At 48.6% G+C, this 18,219-nt stretch overlaps 1 protein-coding gene across 1 annotated transcript in view; it reads left to right on the top strand.

The window, feature by feature from the left end:
* The window catches only part of MAP2K6 (mitogen-activated protein kinase kinase 6), a 43,502-nt gene that overhangs the window by 12,373 nt on the left and 12,910 nt on the right, over window positions 1-18,219 (top strand). Inside the window, exons 2-5 of the mRNA XM_075169412.1 lie at window positions 12,553-12,619; window positions 13,575-13,623; window positions 16,116-16,229; window positions 17,771-17,890. Coding sequence (XP_075025513.1) covers window positions 12,553-12,619; window positions 13,575-13,623; window positions 16,116-16,229; window positions 17,771-17,890 — 350 coding nt within the window. The remainder of the gene's footprint in view (window positions 1-12,552; window positions 12,620-13,574; window positions 13,624-16,115; window positions 16,230-17,770; window positions 17,891-18,219) is intronic.

Below are 18,219 nucleotides of genomic sequence, written 5' to 3'. Positions count from 1 at the left end.
TGCAGCACAGCAGAAATCAGCAAGCGGGTGGAAATGTCACCTTCGTTTTCCAAAGCAATTTGCATTTCCCCCGGCTGGCAGCACATCTGACAGCTCCAAGAGGCCCTGGCTCGGAAAGCGCGGTGCCAGCGCTGCTGGGGCGGCTGCCCCTCGCCCGCTCTGCCGGGTGCACGGACCCGTCACCCCTCGGCGTCCGGGCAGCTGGGGCAGATGCAGAAGCTGATCTGTTTTTTCAGGGGAAATAAAGCTCTGCTGCGGGGCCCTCGCTCCGCCTGCGATGCTTCTTTAAAAACACCTTGCAGGACCTGCTGGGAGAAAATCCCAGCTGCACCAAGCACATTTAAAAAACCTGAAAGTCAAAATTGAAACTGGAGGGAGTCCTCAAGCAAAAAATCTGTCTGATGGGGAGGGCATTCTTATCGCCTCCCTGCAGCCAGAGCTAAGAAAGTTGGGTTTTGAGGCTCTGCAGAGCAATGGGGAAAGGAGGGGGATGCTCCTTTACTGTGTCGAGTTTTCCAGGGAGCGGTGGGTTTGGAGAGTGTTGAAGTGTTTGTAGCTGGGCTGGGGCTGGTGGGGTTAAGGCAAATCCTGCTCCCGCTGTGGCTGAGGCAGACAGGGCACCCGCTTTTATGCTGCATATAGGGGACTTGCTGCTGCCTGCTAAATATTTGTATGGGAAGTTGGTCAGAGCCCTGTAGCTGCACGTGGTCACTCACTGTGGTGTTTTGAGGTGAAATCTCAGTGGATAAGGGGAAGTAAAAAAACCCAAGCGGAGTATTAGGAGTAATGCTCAGCTCGTGGGCGAACCCGCAGCATCCCCTCTCACACGTTGGCCATGGGAGCTTCAGCCCCTCATCCGCGGGGCTGCATCGCGTGGGAGCACCCACCGACACGGCAGAGCCTGCCCGTCCGTGGGAGACTTTTTAGGGTGCTGCCGCTGCACTGAGAGGCAGAGCCCACCCTGCCTTCCGTGCGAGAGACAGAGTCAGGGCAGGGAGCACGAAACTTGGCCGAAGGTCTGGGGTAAGCCTTGCACGCCGCGATGCATGAAAGTTTGGAAGGCATTTCACCCTTCTGCCTGCAGCGCTCTGCTTCCGTCCCCCCCCCGTGCACGGGCAGCAGCCCACCTCCTCCGGCGCCGCCGGCAGGTGCTCTTTGGCAGGGAGAAAATAGAAATGAAGGTAGCGGCAATGAAAGCAGCCGCGTCCTCCAAATCCTCCTGCACAAAAGCCCTTTTGTTCCCCGGGTGAATTCCAAGAGCTTTTCTCCAGTTTTGATTCCAGCAAACTCCCACTGCAAGCAGACAGCCGAGGGTTTGAAAACAAAGCAGCAACTAAACCAAAAGTCCCTCATAAGAAATCCCCACGAGGGCTGGAGGCTCTTGACAAACAGCTTCCCCGGCTTGCAATTCCTGTGGATTTCCTAATTTGAGATAAGCAGCAAAGAAAACAGGCTCTGGGATGGGGAGGCAGCAGAGCCAGCGGACCGTGGCAGAGAGAAAATATGGGCTTGATTTATGGTGTTCTGGTGACTGGAGGGAGTGACTGTCCCTGCCGCTCGCCTCCCCGGAGCTCCACTGCTGTGATTTCTTGTGATAACCGAGGCCACGAGGCTCCCGGTGGCCTCTGATGCTCATCGCATCTTTCCCAGAGCAACGGGAGGATGCAGCTGCCCGAATGCCGGAGGCGCAGGAGCCCCGCGAGGGATGCGACCCGCTCCAGCGACCACGAGGAGCAGGAAACAAAGTCCTTTTTGGCATCGCTTTGACCCCAGTAAGATCTCCCCGAGCTTTTGGCTCTCACAGCCTCACATCGGGCAGCTGCGAGTGATTTGCAGGATTTGAGGGCATTGAGACGGCGTGATGGGAGGAGAGGAGTGGAAGTGGTTTTTCTCTGTGCGTGACGAGGAAGGCTTGGGCGCACCCATGAGATTAAGTTGATGGGTGGAAAAATAGGCAAAGCAAGGTGAGAAGAAGGAAGAGGCTTTGGTCCCTATAGGATTTCCATCAGACTATTGGAGATGGGGTGTGCAAACTGTCGAATTTTTGCATTTTGTGTTTTTATGCATGTGTCTCCACGACCATCTCTGGAGGATCCAGCATGTCCGGAGCATCAAGACACAGACGGCTCCAGCCTTGGCATGGACAGGTGTCTCCTTGCAGCTAAAGGGTGTCACAGAAGTCTCACAAGCCTGGTGGGGATTGGTGCTGCTCTCCCATCCTTGGCTTGAACCACCTCAATGGGTTTGGGCTAACACTCTCAAGGGGAATGGGACAGTGGTGTGAGCCTGTGCTGCTTTGAGCCCCCCGTGCAATGCGGGCAGCATCCTTTGGCAGCTGCCAACGTCCTCATCCATGGTAGTTCTTTGCTTTGGTGGATGTGAGTCAGAGCCCAAAGCAACTGAGGTGTTTTTGTCTTAATTCATTATTGCGGCACACCTGCGCGCTAGGCAGAGAGGGGACATGCACGCAAACAAGGCTTGTGCAACTTTGGGAGTTGGACTCGATGATCTTTATGGGTCCCTTCCAAGTCGAGATATTCTATGATTAACTTTCCTGTGGCCATGGATGGGGTCGTTAGAGCTGAAACTGGGGCATGCGCATCCCGGTGCTCAGTCCCTTCCTTCCACCACCTCCTCCCCTCTTTATCTGATGGGTCACGAGGCAGCGCCTGTCCCTGACAGAGCATCTCGCAGCTGGGGTGAATCAGTAGAGAACTGAACATTTCCACTTTGCGCCCACCTGGGAGATCCCAGCACCGAGGAGGAAGGTGCTGATCCCTGGAGAGCTGTGCAGGGGCAGGGCTGATGCTGGGGGTCAGCTCGGGGCAACCAAGCCCCAGCCTGGGTGGAGTTTCCCGGCAGCAGATGCTCCCAGCTCTGCTGCATCGAGTGCCTTTCCTGCTCGGGGATGTTGCCACCGTTTGCACAGAGGTGCTGCTGTTTGGGAGGAGCTGTGCCCTTTCCCCCAGGCCATCGAAGTTCAAGCAGCTGGATGCACACGCCAGATGAGTTCAGCCAAAGTGTTGTAACGAGGTTTTTAATATTAAAGTCTCTTGTGCCCTATGCCGAAAGGCGTAGGCAGGCAAAACTCTCGTATCTACCATCTCCACTTACATTAGCACCTAAAGTACGATGGATTTAGGGCTGTTTTGCATTGCATCTGTTTTCTAAAGAAAAACTGGCTAATCTAAAGGCTGCCTCGGCAGTGCAGGATGTCAGAGGAGGACTCTGTCTTGCCTCGTCATGTCTTCAGATACCAACATGGTCCTGGCACCAGCTCAACAGGAACATGATGGGTGGCCCCATGCTGTGCCTGCAGTTCCCTCCCTGAGATTGGGAGTGATGCTGCACCTGGGCTGGGGAGGGACATTGTCTGGAAAAGTTGTTTGTTGTCACCTCCCCGTTTCCTCTGAACTGTTAGCATCAGAAGGGAGCATGTGGCTGCTCTTTGTTGGTATGTGAGCGTGAAAATGGGCGCTGAAGGCCCCGTTTCCTCTCTCATGTTGTTATTCCTGCAAGCAAACACTGGAGTGGGGTGCAGGGAACACATCGGGGCAGAGTCCAGTTGGGAAGTGAAGTCTAAGGTCCTGGCAATGGAAGGTCCAAGCCAGTGTTGGAGCCCATGAAACAGCCCAGTGAGGTGACAGCAACTTCTGTGGGCCACAAAAGATCATCCTAAACCATCATACCCTCTCCCCTGCAGCCGTGTTGTATTACCCCCTCCATCAGACGGCCAGTCTTCATCTCTAAACTGGCATTTTGTGTCCCACAAAACCTGCTGGAAGGTTGCTCCAGCACATCATTAGCCCGGTGTTCCCTGCAAGCTCCTACGGACTAGAGCTGCAGGGGGGCTCAGCTTTGTTTGGTGGGGGATTACAGGAGGGTACAGAAAATCTGTATCAGCTCCCTGCCCCCTTCCCAGGGTCCCTGCAGCCCTGTGTTCAGTGCGTGTCTTAGCACAGGATCTCATGTCTAATCTCTATCAAAGTGTCTTCTTCCGCTTCACACTCAGAAGGTCTTAACTCTTCTAAAATTTAGAGATGCACTCTTATCAGAGTGACAAACAGACTCTCATAACCAAAATGTGCAGATAGATAAGAAATTGCATCCCTCTGGTTTCTATATTGACACGAATAAACACAGCAGCCTGCAGGCCTTCTGCAGGATGTGTTAAGAGGAAAATGGGCAGAGCAAGAGAGATTAGCCTGAACCAGGAAATTACCTTCAAAATTGAATTACTGAAATACAGAGCTTATTGAAAGGCAGGCAAATAGGTTCTGATATTTGCACAGTTTGGTGACATTTCTGTATGTTTCTGCACTGCGGGATCCAGAGATTAGTCTGCTGGAGTCCTTATTGCAAAGCTTTCTGCTTCGCCTTCTTCCAGCGTTCTGTTCTTGTGCTGTTCAGAGCTTCGCCACCAAACTGTCTCCTGCTGGAGGCCAATCTTGAGGCAGGCACGAAGGACTGACCTTGTGAATTTACCTTGCAGTAAAGCTGAAAATCTTTGTCTCCATTGTGTTTGTGCCTCAGCAGAGCTGACCTACGTCAGCCGCCGCGAGTTGAAAACGCAGCTCGCTCTTGCAGCGGAGACAGGCCCTGAGACGCAAATAACCCTGGCGTGATCCGAGCAGACGTTGCACAACCTCTGCCACGCGGTTTGTTCGGTGCACCTCTGTCGCTCCTTGCAAAAGCCCTGCTATTTTGGTTTGGGGCCTCTCCTGCGCTGGGTTTATTACAGGTTGCAGGATTTGAGTCAGAGGAGCGAGCTGAGCCCTGCGACAAAGAAACCCTGGGGCAGCCGCCGGCGCAGCTGGGTGGTGGGGCACGGTCGCCGACGGGGCAGGACAGCGAATGGCATTTTCAGCATTGTAATGTGGGTGCTAACGGTATCGGCAAGTAGTTTGGGATCGGCTGGTGCACGGTTACTGGGTGAGCTGTGCCCAGGCCGTGGCATGCCATGCTCTTCTTATCTTCAGGAGCCTTGGGAATTTAAAATGGAAGATGAATGCAGCATCATCTGCTCAGGCGTTGTGCCAGCGGTTCAGGGTTTCCTACTGTACCGGTTTCCAGATGTTGGTTTTCCAGATGGAGATGCAGGGTTTTTCTGTCTCCATATTTTCATTGCTTAGATTGACTTTGAGAAAAGAAAGTATCCGCCTCTGGGCTGTGGCTCTGAGGTCATCTCCTCTTTGCCAAAGCAAATTGGGTTGCACTTGGGGCGATGTGTTGGCTGGTTAAGTCTCTGGGAGGTGTCTTTAGGAGCAGGTTCCTCCCGCTCAGTGCAATGTGTCTCAGCCATCAGAGCCAGAAAGGAGAGGCAGAGGGAAGGAACAAGGAGAAGTGACTCAAGCACTCCATTTAGCCTGCTGGCATTTCCAGGTTTGGTATGAAATGAGATTTACTTACCTATTTTTGGAAAAAAGCACCCAAGAGGAGGAGTGGAGGACTAGGACTTCATGGGCAATTAGGGCTGTCCCGTGGTATCTCTGCGCCTGGTGCAGTGTATCAGGCGTGTTCTGATTCTGGTACGCGTTGGCAAAATCCATCACAGTCATAAAAGAGCTTTTGCCTTTCCTGCTTCCTGTCCCGAAATGCAGTTCCTGGGGGAAAAAAAAAAGGAAAATAAATAATGCTTCAATTCTTGAGACATAAAGGTGTGAGTTGCAGCACGGACACGGGGCGCAGTGATGGGGCTGGCAGCAGTGCTGGTGTTCTCAGACCTGGATGTGCCAACGGCCACCAAATGAGCCGTCAGCACCGCGGCACCAAAATGGGGGGAAGAAAGCCCGGAGCTGGGAGACGTCGCAGCCCCATGACCGCGGCAGGCTCGGCTCCCTTCTCCTGAGCAGCCCTGAAATGAGTTGTTAAGGAAACAGATTTCAAGTTTGCCGTTTCCAAGGAGTTACTGCAAACAACCGCGAGGGAAGACACAGATAAAGGACATGCAGGAAACGTCCCTGTCCTGCGCAGAGGACGTACCGTGTTCCTTGTTGGAGCATCTCCATTTGCCTCCGACTGACCCAGTTGCTCATGGCAGGGATGGAGAGGCATGGTCTGATCCCATACTTTGACTGCCTGGCAAAATTCAAAGGCTTTCACGCAGCCAAAGCCCGTGGAGGAAGGCAGTGGTGATGCAGGAGGCACTGTGGTCATGGCTGTGGAGATGCCACAACAACCTGTGGGAAGGCAAGTGGGGCTGCCTCTGGGAAGTGGCCGCCCAGAAAGATATATTTGTACTACTAAAACCACCAGAAGTGGCTAGTTCATGAATTTACACCCATTTCTGTTTGTTCTTTTTGACTGAGGACTTGATTTCCATTTCAGCTGGAACAGAGCCAGCTTGTAAAAATGAGTCCAGGTACAGCCCTGGCAGCGTAGCTTCTCCCTCAGACCCACTCATTTAAAATATACTTTGTTATCTACATGTATTTTAATTTTTAAGCACAATGATTTGGCAGGAATATCAAGTGTCTTTGCTCGATGACTGTTGTTTAGTCTAGAGGCCGTGAGTGTTTGACTGTGGGGACACCAGGACTGCACCCAGCCTTCCTGCTCCTCTTACGCTTGGCTGGGGCGTCCCCACTTGTGGGATTCCTTGGTGGAGAGACCTGGGCAGAATTAAAGGCTTTTCACCTTGAGAACTGATGAGCGGTGACGAGCTGTTGCTGGGGCAGGTGACTGAGGACCAAAGGAGATGGGCAAGTCCATCACTAGCCCTTGAGCCCTCATGTGTGCCAAGAAAGATAGGTTTGTATCAGCTCTAACCATTACTTGTGCCTTAATCTTTAGTCATTTGCAAGCATAAATAATAAACCTGTGAGAAGATCTTTAATACTTGGTTAAAAACCATTTTTTTCCTCCTTTTTGGTCATCCTGTGTGAGACTGATGTTAAACGTGAGATTGCTACATCTTCTACAGCAGCAGTTGCTCCAGGTGACTCTGCCCCGGGTGCCATAAGCAGCTTTAAGATACCTCAGTGTTTATGTGCCTGGGTCCGGACGTGTTAATGGGCGAAGTTCTCGGAGGTTTGGGTATTTCCACCTGGCCTGCAAGGCTTGAACTTCTCTTTGACAGCATCAAATCTACCATTGCTTGGTAGATGAATACGGCCTGGAACTGGGCTATGGATAAGAGATGCCTTTTGCAGTTGAATACCAAGTCTTTGCATGAAGAGCCGACTCCTGCTGGGCTTTTCCAGGGCATCTGGGACAAAACAAAGTTTATCTTAATTTCTTGGTTTTGCAAGAACCATCTCAGTTTGGGATTTTGCACCTAAGCCGTGGCCATGGGTCCTTTCCCACTGCAAAGTGGCATAATGGCACTTCAGTATCAGGCGAGATGTTGGTTGTGCAGGCGTATGGTACAGGGCTGTCTCGCAGAGCCCATGAGATGCCGATTGACTCTTCTTCCATGGAAACACATCAAGCATTTCCATTTTGCCCTCATGTTAGCGGTGGGGGTTTTGCTTACACACTTGAGTACAGCTGATAGGGGAAAAGCAGATTATTTGGCTTTCAAAACCTTTCAAGGAATCAGACAAAAAAATCCTTAGTAAAGACAGGAATAGTAAATGAGCCTCTTTTATCTCGTAAAAAAGTTGGAGAAAGAGGCATTTTCCGCCTGTGAAATTTTACCAGCAAATTATATGCTAAAGAGTGTTATTTGAAAGAAAGTGTTGCTACATGGCTATTGAACACAGCTTTAATAATAAATTGCGGTGAAGACAGAACTGGTTAATATCCTTTGAAGGAAATAGGAGCTTTTTGTGGCAAGGAACCATTTACTTTGGATTATATCATAAAAAGTTTTTGACTGCAGTGAAAAGTCTGGAGACTGAGGAATGGGATTTTCCTTCAGAAGTAAAAGTTTATTTTCTGTTACAGTGTATGTGGGTAGTGGATTCCTCTGTCTTCCCTTTCTTTATTATTCTCTGTTATGCTTCCTACCCTTTTGCTGTGAAACTTTGAAGTTTCCTTTTTCAATATTGATATTTAGCGCTGCCCTAATTGAAGGGGGCTAGCGACATTAATCTCTCTGTACGCTCTGTCAGTGCTGGTGGGAAGAGGTTAACAAGCCCATTGGAAGTTGTATTTTTCTCCCCTCCCTCAGGAATTGGGTTTAAGACCTTCACAGGGAAGTATTTAATGTGTTTTCATTAAGTCAGATTTTCTTTTTCCTCTTACAATTTTGCTTTCAGACCTCCCTTCATTCTCAGCATTGACTTTCTTGGGCTGGTCTAGCCAATGCCCGTGCAGAAGGCACGCAGAGTGGGTACCTGGGCAGAGGAGGTTGCAGGGGTGTTGCAGCTAACGCTTGCATTACTGCTGTCCTGATCGGTGCGCTTGCCAAAAAAGCACTGAGGTTTTTTAAAGGTGGCAACTTCTCTAGCATCAGTCGGTTCAGTATTTACTGTGGGTAATTGCTTTGCTAAAAGAAAGTAGATTTAAGCTTGTGCTTAACGTTACAGATACCCTGGATGTTTTGCTGAATCAAAACTCGGTTCTGGAGATGTCTCTCAGCATCGCTCCAAACCAGTCTGGTTTTTTCCCTCAATTATTCTTCAAACCTGGCTTTTGAGTCAAGTGCTTGTGGAAGTCTCTGTGTGGAAAATTGCAGGGAGAGCTCTCAAATGAGCTTTAGCTTGAAGGCTTGGAGACCAGAAAGCCACCAGTGGTTGTTTACATGGCAAACTCATGACTTTTTGGATGCTGGGGAGTAGATGTACGATCCCGTCTGTTGATCAACCAGGACTGTGAACCTTCTGCAGGAGCCACATTTAGACGTCATGCTTTGTATGGTGGCTCATTGGGGCTTTCCTTCTTGAAAATCCCAAGGAGTTGCCATGAACCCCCCCCACTGATGCTCAGGCCCCGGCTGGTTTGTCCCTCAGGATTCAGCCTCGTGCTGTTATTTTGGTGTCTGAGACACCCGGGGCTTCTGCACTGCTTGAACGTGGATGTCTGGTGTCTGCCACGGGTTGCTTTTGTGCTTCAGCCTGCCTCTGAGCGGGGACTTCTTTATTTAGTCACCTGTTTTTATCAGATTTGCAATCTCCAAAAGCTCAATTTCTCTGTCAGATAGGGCTGAAACTGGCCAGTGGATTTAAACTTGCCACAAGGGACACAGACTGTCAAATACACACATGCGGTGATTTTCTTCAGGAAACAAAGCTAAAAATAATAATGATTCATAAAAACACTATGGAAAATACTGGTTTTCTGGTGGATGGAACAGGTTACATCCAATTTTGTCTGTTATTAAGCTGCCTCCACATTTTGAGCTCCTGTACAGATGATTTTCTCTGCAAACTGCAATTTAATACAGCGCTGTCTTTCAAAGTTGATGTCTGCTATGGTAAACTGGGGGATTTTATTTTGACAGTGAGATACTTGCTTGGCAGTTGTTATTAAAGAGAACTGATCTTGGGACTCCCAATTATTTTTTTTCTTAAAAAAAAGCCCTCTAAGTGTAAGTGTTTGCCTTTGGGAAGAAACTCCTTCAAGCATGTGTGACCTGGACCCTTGTTTTTCAGAGCAGCTGCAGAGCCTTAGCTGAGCTCCCCCCACATGCAGCTGGGAGCCGGGGAGCTGAGGCGCAGGGCAAGGGGGGGACCCCGGTTCCCGCACCCCGCTGCAGCCTGCCGGGGTGGCAGCCACGGCTCTGCAGAGCGGTGCTGACCGCTGCTCCGTGCTTCTGGTTTTCAGGCAGTGTCATGTTCAGGATTGCTAATGCTTCATGCCAGACACTTGCAGACACTGGCCCCAGAAGGCTTGGAGAGACAAGCATTTTGCATGTTGTAACAAAAGGAGCTCAGAAACTTCGCCTGATCCAGTTGAGAGGCATGAAATTGCCTGATCGCAGCCCGAGACTTTCATTAAATAACCGTGCGGTGAGCTGCAGTGCGGAGGTAACCGCTTTCCCCCTCCACACCGTGGGCTAATCCCACAGGAGGTGTTGGTGCTGCAGGTGCGAGTCCCGGCCACGGCAATTCCCGTTTGCAATCCCTTCTCCTGGTGCCGTTGCGAAATCCGTGTTTTATTCTTACTACTGTTGTTGCTTTCTCCTTTCTTGAAAAGAAAACCCCAAAGAACGTTAAACTGTGTCTGTGTCTTGGCAACTCAAATACGCGAACAGATTGTGCTTCAAGAAAATGGCAAAGTTTCAAAATATTGTATTCTGTGAAGAAGAGACAAGGAAAATAAACTCCCCAAAGTGCAGATTTTATTTCACCAGAAGACGGAAGGCTTTTAATATTTATTTGGGTTTGGCATTTTGCTACCTAGTTCTGCTGACACCACTTGTGAACCATGATAAGGTTCAATGCTGTACAACCTGTTCTGGTTCACGTTCAAATTAGGTTAATTTCCCGTCGGTTCGTTTTCACCCTTCCAGAGCTGCCTGAGAGCAGGTTCCTGAGGTACAGGTACAGCACATGGGATTGTGCAAGTAAATCCACGAAGGAAAAAAAAGAAAAAAGGCAAGAACAGAGCAAATTTGTGCTTGTTTCTCTTTTGATTTTGGTTGTTGTGTGAAAGTCATTGCAGCAGCGTGGATGGATGGTCCGTGTGTAGAAGTATGCCAAGGGACGGCTGGCGAGTGTTAATAGGAAGAGTTCAGCTCCAGAGCTAAAGAGGCAGTTCCTGCCTCTGTGGGCAAGTTGGCAAATTTCGGTGTCTTGATTCCCACCTGCAAAATAAGGATGAAGATACTGCTTTTCCTGTGCCCGTGGCTGTCTTGTTTGTTTGAACTGTAAGAGGATGCATGCAGGTTTTTGGAGGCAGAGAGGTCACTGGGATGGCAGACTTAGAAATTGCCAGAGAAACAGGGGTTTTGTTTGCCTGCACTGCAAGACCTGTATTTTTGAGATTCCTTTTTTAGCTAAAACATGATGACATCAAGAACACTGTTACCCATTTAGCATCCTGTTGGATCAGATGTGCACTTGGTGCAGCTTGGGCAAGAAATGGTATCTGGAACATCTCGCACAGCAGGGCTTGGTTCTCAGTTGTGCCTTCTAGAGACCTTTGTAGTACAACTAAGAAAACTAGAAGGAAAAGGGTCAAAGAACAGCTCTGCTAACTGTGGAAATTCCTCCACTTGTTTTTACAATGATTTTTACTTCCTTACAGACCAGCTTTTACCTCTTGGGAAAACTGAGAGCTATTCTTCATGCTTCTGAATGACCTTGCTTCTTTTATTTTGCCTTTTTTGTGCTAGACTGGAAGCTCCTTGGAACAGAGAATTGGCTTTTTTTTTTCCCCCCTTTTGTAAATTTGCAGCTCTGTAGATTTCTAATAACAATAGCGAGTGTGCACAGTAGTTTCCAATAAATGCTTTTCCCATGAGGTTTCAGCTGGGTTGTCGCAGCCTGTCCCATCCTGGAATGACTCTTTGCCAAAAGGAGCAAGCGCGATCCTGTCTTTTGGAGCAGACAATTAAAAAAAAAAAAACATTTTAAAAAAAAAAGATTGGCAATCTGAATTGACTAATTGCTTCAAAAAGGTCATTTTTAGTTCTGGGTGCCTGAACTTTGATCTAGCACCCCTCCGGCACTGGGATGCAGAGACATCTATTGACATGAGTTTGTGTCAAGAGGAAAAAAAAATTCCAACATGTATAGGTAAAGTTTGGAAGAGAGTGTTGGGAATAGGGAGTAAAACTCGTGCTTAAAAGACAGACAGTAATTGATATAAATTATTAGGTTAAAAATGTGTAATGCCTAAATTAGATGCTTGTGCCATTTTGGGGGACCAGGGATTTTATTACACAGCCAAACAGCCAGATGTTTACCTTGGGGTTTTGGTGACATGACTTATGTTTTCAGGTTATTTTATCCATGAATTCAAAACCCCGTGCTGAAATGTGGCTGTATATGTTTAGTCATAAAAAGGTTCTTGTATTTCTCTAGTCTGCCTGGCTCTTGTGTCTGCCGGCTTGGACCCCCTTTACAGGAGAGCCTGCATTTGAACTACTTCAGAGCTTGAGCTTCATCCAGCTCAGAAATTTTGGCTGGTCAGTGTGAACAGAAACAAATGGCTTTGAAGCCTGCAAACTTAATTCTGCTTTATTTTTGCTGGGTTTGCATAACTTGAATGACCAAGAGGTGAAACATCCATTTAAACAGAATCAGAACCTGGTTCTGGACTTTCAGATTCAATTTTAAAAATATTTTTAATCCTGCATGGCAGTTATGTATCCAGAATGGTTTAAAATCTAAGAAACATTTTAAGGGATCCTATGTGGGTAGGGCTGACGAAGGAGAAATACCTTTCTCTTTGCATTTTCACATGGCCTGCCTTTGCCAGAGCTCTTGCCTGTTTTCTGTACCAAGTTGGCAGCCAGACCTTGCAGGTCTAAATGAAGCATTACTGAACAAAGGCACTTTATGTTTTGAACTCTGTGCCCTGAGTCTACACCACCAGCCTGGCCGGGCATTTATGTTAAATAAGGTCAACAAATATAGACAAGCTGTGTTTTGCAGATTAAAACAAAACAACACAACAACAAAAAAAGCCTTTCTTTAATTCTGCCTCTTTCTTGTTTCACAGGCAAGAAGAGAAACCCTGGGCTGAAAATTCCTAAAGAAGCATTTGAGCAACCACAGACAAGCTCCACGTAAGTCTGCAAACACTAAGGCAGAATAAAAAGAAAACCACGAACCCCAGCTGCCTTCCAGCCTTTGCTAGCGCCTGCGCTGCCACGGCCGGGGGCCGGCGGCCGGTCACGGCCAGCACCCGGGGCTCGTGCTTGCAGATCTGGGATAACGGGGACCCTTCACGAGGAACAGGGGCAAAACGCCTAGGTTCATTTTGACACCATTAGGGAGGATGATAACTTAACAGCCCTTGTATTTCTCTTGTAGCCCCGGGTACAACCAGGGGGTCTCAGCCCGTCACCCTCTACCCATCACTGCCCGTGGTACGTCTCACGTGCGGCTTAATGATGTGCCCAGGAAAAGGAAAAAACAGAATGGGCACCCAATTTTAACCGATGTGGCACTTCTGCCACCCAGTTTGAGTAACATGCATTTGGTCAGGGCATAAAAATGCATCCCTTTCCCTACATACTCAGCCTTGCAAAAGAAAACCCTGTGTTTTTAAGGCAATTTGTGCAACTCCAGCCTGCTTGGCTTTCTTTGCTTCCTTGAGGATTGACTTTTATTAGCCTGTTAACCTGTGCTGTATGACTTAGGTAATAATTTACAGTGGTTTTAGACCTTTATGCCTGTTTAATCCATTTTTCATACAGACTGGCAGAGATTTGGTGCTTGCCACCTGGCTTGCCTTTCGCAGTGAATCTCTCTGGGTTCCTGCACAGGGAAGTTGGATGTGAGAAATGCCAACTCCAGCAGCTTCCTTCCTGACCCCTTTTTGGGGTGACTTTGTGGATCTTGGCTGTATCTGTTGATCCTGCAAAGCTAGGAGACTGGTTAGGCTGCTAGGGCTGCGAGGGCTGGTGGCCTGAAGGTGCGAGGGGATGGCCTGGGGGACCATAGGACCAATTTATTCGTTGAGGGAAAATTGATCTTTGTAAGGAACATTTCACATCTTTTCCCTTTTTTCTCCTGCAGGCCACCCAGAGATCTAGACTCCAAAGCCTGCATCTCTATTGGCGAGGAGGTAAGACTAGGAGTTAGGGTGAGAAGACAACCCCTGGGGACAGGTCACCATCCTGGGCTGGCTGCTGTGGTGCTGGCTGCTTGTCCAGGCGGGCTGCTAGTGGGATTGCTTAACTTCAGCCCCCCCAAAAAAGGACAGATTAATAAACACCAGCTATTAAAAAAAATGTAGACCATTTTGCTTGAAATGGGAGGCAGTTGCTGGATGAATAAAAGCTAAGAAGAGCCAGGCTGGGAGCTTGTGTGGGTGCTGAGAGCCACTTCCAGCCACAGAGAGCCGACTAGCGTCTGGTGTTTGTGCTTCTCCGACAAGGGCTCCCTGCGTGGGACCCATGGCCCCATGGCCAGTTGCAGTGTGACCTACTGGTTGTCACCGCTCTGATGAACATGCCCCCAAATGTTCACCCTTTGCATCCCGTGACACCTGGGTCCCCTTCATGTTTTCCACCTTGGAAATTCCTTCCTTGCCTCAATAGCTAATCCCCTGGAAATAACAATTATAAAACAAAGGGATTGCTAAGAGCAGATTTTACTCTCCTTTGCAGTTCCTTTGCTGATTTAAAGCCTTCATCTGAAGTATTTCCCTTTGCTAATATTGAAGGCCATCTCATCAGGAGTCTAACTCAGGGTAGATCTTCCTGTCCTGGAAACAAATCCTTCTGACAGCATGGAAACGAGTCCACCTGATGTTCTAAAAAAATAGCAGGGAAAAAACAAAACCGAGGACAGCTATTTTGATAGGAGAAAATGGCACAGCAACATTCATAAAAGCACTTTGCAGCTGGGCAATAAATTTATTAGGTGCAAAAGATAGGCCTCAGTGTCAGCGAGTTAATTTATGAAGTGAAATGCTAATCCAATAGTGTTTTATAATGTCTATCTTTGGATGCTTTTCTTTCATTTTGGATTTTGTATTTTCCCTGGCATGGAGCAGGGGCTGGAAGGTGGAAAGAGTGTGAGATGCCTCTGGAGCAAAATGGTGCAGTACCGAGGCAGAGAAAATGCCTGCTGCTAGAGCAAGCGCCCGCTCCAAGAAAATCAGTTCTCCCCTGCAGTCCCAGGGATGAGGAAAAGCTCAAGCGCTCCAAAAAGGCTCCATGCACGGAGGCAGAGAGCCCATGTTGGACGGTGCAAGGAGAAACGCACTTGTAAAACCCAGAGCTCAGCCTTTTTTACAGACACAGATATGTGGCTATCTCGGAGGGACTGACATGCCATGGCTTGCATTTCCCATAGATTTGTTACCTATTTGTCCAGCCAAGTTCCTTTAGGATGTGCTCCCTCTTCCACCAGCCTTTCTATGCTCACCCCTGATCCCTCGGGAAAGCCACCTTCCCTCCTCTCCCTTTAAACTTTGCTGCTAAATTTAAGAGTGGCCTTGAGAGAGTCAAAGTGCTTTTTTGGAGAGGGTCCTGTTGAACAGTAGGAGCAGTGTTTGGCAGTCAGAGATGCTTAAATCTCTGCCGTAACACAAAAATGTTACTCAGGGCTCCTTTTGCAGGCAACGTAGCTGCGAGTGAATGACCGGGAGCCCGAGCGCACAGTAACGCAGTGTATGGGCCCTGCACGCCGTGGCATCCCCAGCCAGCACATTTCAGGCTGCAGGTTTTTTTCTGCTGTGCCGGCAAAAAGCGGTGTGGGATTATGCACTGTGAATCAGTTCATTATAACCCGCTTCTTTCTGTAGGCTGATTGACTGATGTGGTTGTGCGTTCAGCAAACAGAATGGCTGGTTTTAGTAGCAAAGGCATATTTTAAACTTCCAAAAATAATAATAAGCAAAAAATAGAGCTGCTGCACAATATCATGGCAGAAAGGAGTAGGGCAGGTTAGAATGCAGGGTTCCAAACAAAGTCATCCTTTGTGTAAGGCCAGGAGAAAGAGATCTCGAATGCTAGACAAAATAAATCCTTCGTGGTTTGAAAATGGGGCACACTCGGCTGGTATTTGGCCCATCTACAGGTCTGGAGAAATAAGCTTTTGCAGGCCTTAAATAAACCTGGAGATATTTCCATGATTGTTTGTGGGAGGAGGAGGATGGAAGGGAAAAAAAAAAAAAGACTGAAGGTGATTCCTAGGGGAGAAGCTGCCGCGGCGTTTTTCCATCCCAGCCCTTAGAGGATGGAGAAGCTGAAAGCGCTGGCAGCTGAAGGTGGCTGGGAGGGGCACTCGGGGGCGGGTGGCCGGGGGGACAGCATCCCACCGAAGGAGCGGTCCTTCCTGCGCCTGCCTTGCTGAGGATGCTCATCGACAGAGGCTCCCTGCTCACGCCATTACGAGGCACGTCCTCTTCAGAACTCTGCTAATTATTGCACAGTAGTTAATCCTTCTGACAGCCCCTGAGGACCATGATTTTGTTTCTAGCCTCGTGAACACAGATAGGGAGGGGTGAATTTATGTGCCAAGCAGGGCTAGATGTTAGGGGCATTTCGCTCCTTGCATAGGACGTACTCGCAGCGGCCACCTTCGCGCTGATGGTTTTTTCCCCTGCAGAACTTTGAGGTGAAAGCTGATGACCTGGAGCCCATCTCCGAGCTGGGACGAGGTGCGTACGGGGTGGTGGAGAAGATGCGGCACATGCCTAGCGGGCAGATCATGGCAGTGAAGGTAGAGTGAGCCTCCCGAGGAGCTTTCTGTCTGTATCGTCGTGTGTGGACACCCTCTGCGCTCTCGTTTGTGCACATTTCTAATCTCGCTTGTTCTGACGCATGCCTTTATTGAGATTTACTTCTTTCCTTACGAAATCCTCTTTCTACACAGGGGCAAAGAGTGCCGAGGTAGATTTGGGCCATTTAACCAAGAAAAGGGGTGTGTTTTAAAAGTATGATGCTCAACGTGTTTCCAGCATTGTAGTGCATACAAACATATTGTTCACCTTTGTCTACAATATTCCTGTTTTCACTAGGATTTTACAAGCTATTTGCCATCATTTTTTAAATATGCGTATTTTTTTCTCAGATTCAGGGCTCTGCACACTAATTGTAATTGTAAAGAAGAGTAAATTTAATTGCAGAAGATAATTTTCTTCAGTTGGGACTTTTTTAGTCTCTTTGGAACAGGAGATTTTTGTTGGGATTTTCACATTTTGTCTGCTACAGTGGGATCTTGATTCATGACAGGCTTGTAGATGCTATTATGAAAAGTTTTCATAACAACAGTTAGGCTCATAAGCTTGCAGCTTAGGGAAATAGTCATGGGAAAATTTGTATTTTGGGAAGGTCCAATTTTTGCTTGGCTCAAGTTTCTTTTCAAAATAAGAAAAAAGAAAAAAAAAAGATGCAGAGCTGGAAGCTGTGAGCAAACTGAAGAAAAATTCTTAGCTCCTGAGTTGTGGATAGACTTTGCTGTGGATGGTGGGATGTGTCTCAGGGCCTCTGTGCTCTGCATTTGGTCTTCTTGTTTGCTTTGGTGTTCACCAAACTGCAAAAGACCTCTCTGAGTACGATGGAAGATCTGAAGCAGGTACAGCAGGAACATTCAGGCTGTAACTTGCATCTGTGATGCTGAACAGTGTAATTCTGTCACATTATTGACCTCGACTGGCTTTGTCCAAGGAGCCTGAATATGTGTGTGACCTGTGTTAGATTGTGTCATGCCCCTTTGTGGTGCTTCCCAGCTGAGGGTCTCCAGGTATTTCCCATAAATGACATCTCTTCCCTGGGAGACTGGGAAATGTCCATTTTCCAAAGCCATGGGGAGCACGTGGGCTCTGGCTGCAGGGCTGGAGCCTCCTCTTGTGACCAAAGTCTGCTGATGTAAGTAGATGTCCACTGCAGCTCCAAAAGTCACAGGTTTCCACCAGCCTAGAGTTTGATTTCCTGCTCCTTTCTCCTCTCCCAAGCCACAGTGACTTTTGGCTGTTGCAAAAAGAGTGGCATTTGCAGGGAAGAGCAAAATCACCTGCAGTTTGGGCTGAGGTGAGAAGACTTCTTCAGCCACTGTTGCCCTCTGTCCCAGGGTGACAGGTTGTCATGTGCCCATGACAAAGAGATGTGATAAAAGGGTAACACAAAGAGGTGTGATAAAAGGGTAAAGGCGTGATGTCAAGGCACTGTGACCAGCACGGTATGGCTGTGGCGAGTCCCCTGCAGCAGCAGCAGCAGGTATGGAGGTGCTGACAGCCAACGCTAAAATGCTTTGTCTTCCAGCGGATCCGAGCCACAGTGAACAGTCAGGAGCAGAAGAGGTTATTGATGGATCTGGATATCTCCATGAGGACGGTAGATTGCCCCTTCACTGTCACCTTTTACGGGGCACTTTTCCGAGAGGTATGGCATCCTGGAGATCAGCCGCGCTGCCCCTGGGAGACTGGATCCTCTCCCAGGCTCTGAATTCCCATGCCTAGACTCCCTCCAAGTGCCAGGGGTTTAATCTCCATCTAGACATGGAGACTTGGTACAATATGGATTGTACAATCCCAGCTTAAGGATCTGTCACGTATGGTTACTTCTTGGTGAGCGAGGAGAGATGCGGTCCCACATGAGGAGGAGCCAAGGACAGCCAAGCCCCAGTGCCAGGAACGCGTGAGGCCCCTGTGCCGAGACGTTGGGGCTTGGTGGTGGGTTTGAGTGATGGGGACAACCGACTCACAGCCTGA

The sequence above is a fragment of the Calonectris borealis genome, chromosome 20, assembly GCF_964195595.1.
Source record: "Calonectris borealis chromosome 20, bCalBor7.hap1.2, whole genome shotgun sequence".
NCBI classification, from domain to species: Eukaryota; Metazoa; Chordata; class Aves; order Procellariiformes; family Procellariidae; genus Calonectris; species Calonectris borealis.
The sequence above is the reverse complement of the archived record's forward strand: the minus strand, read 5'-3'. Positions and strand labels throughout refer to the sequence as shown.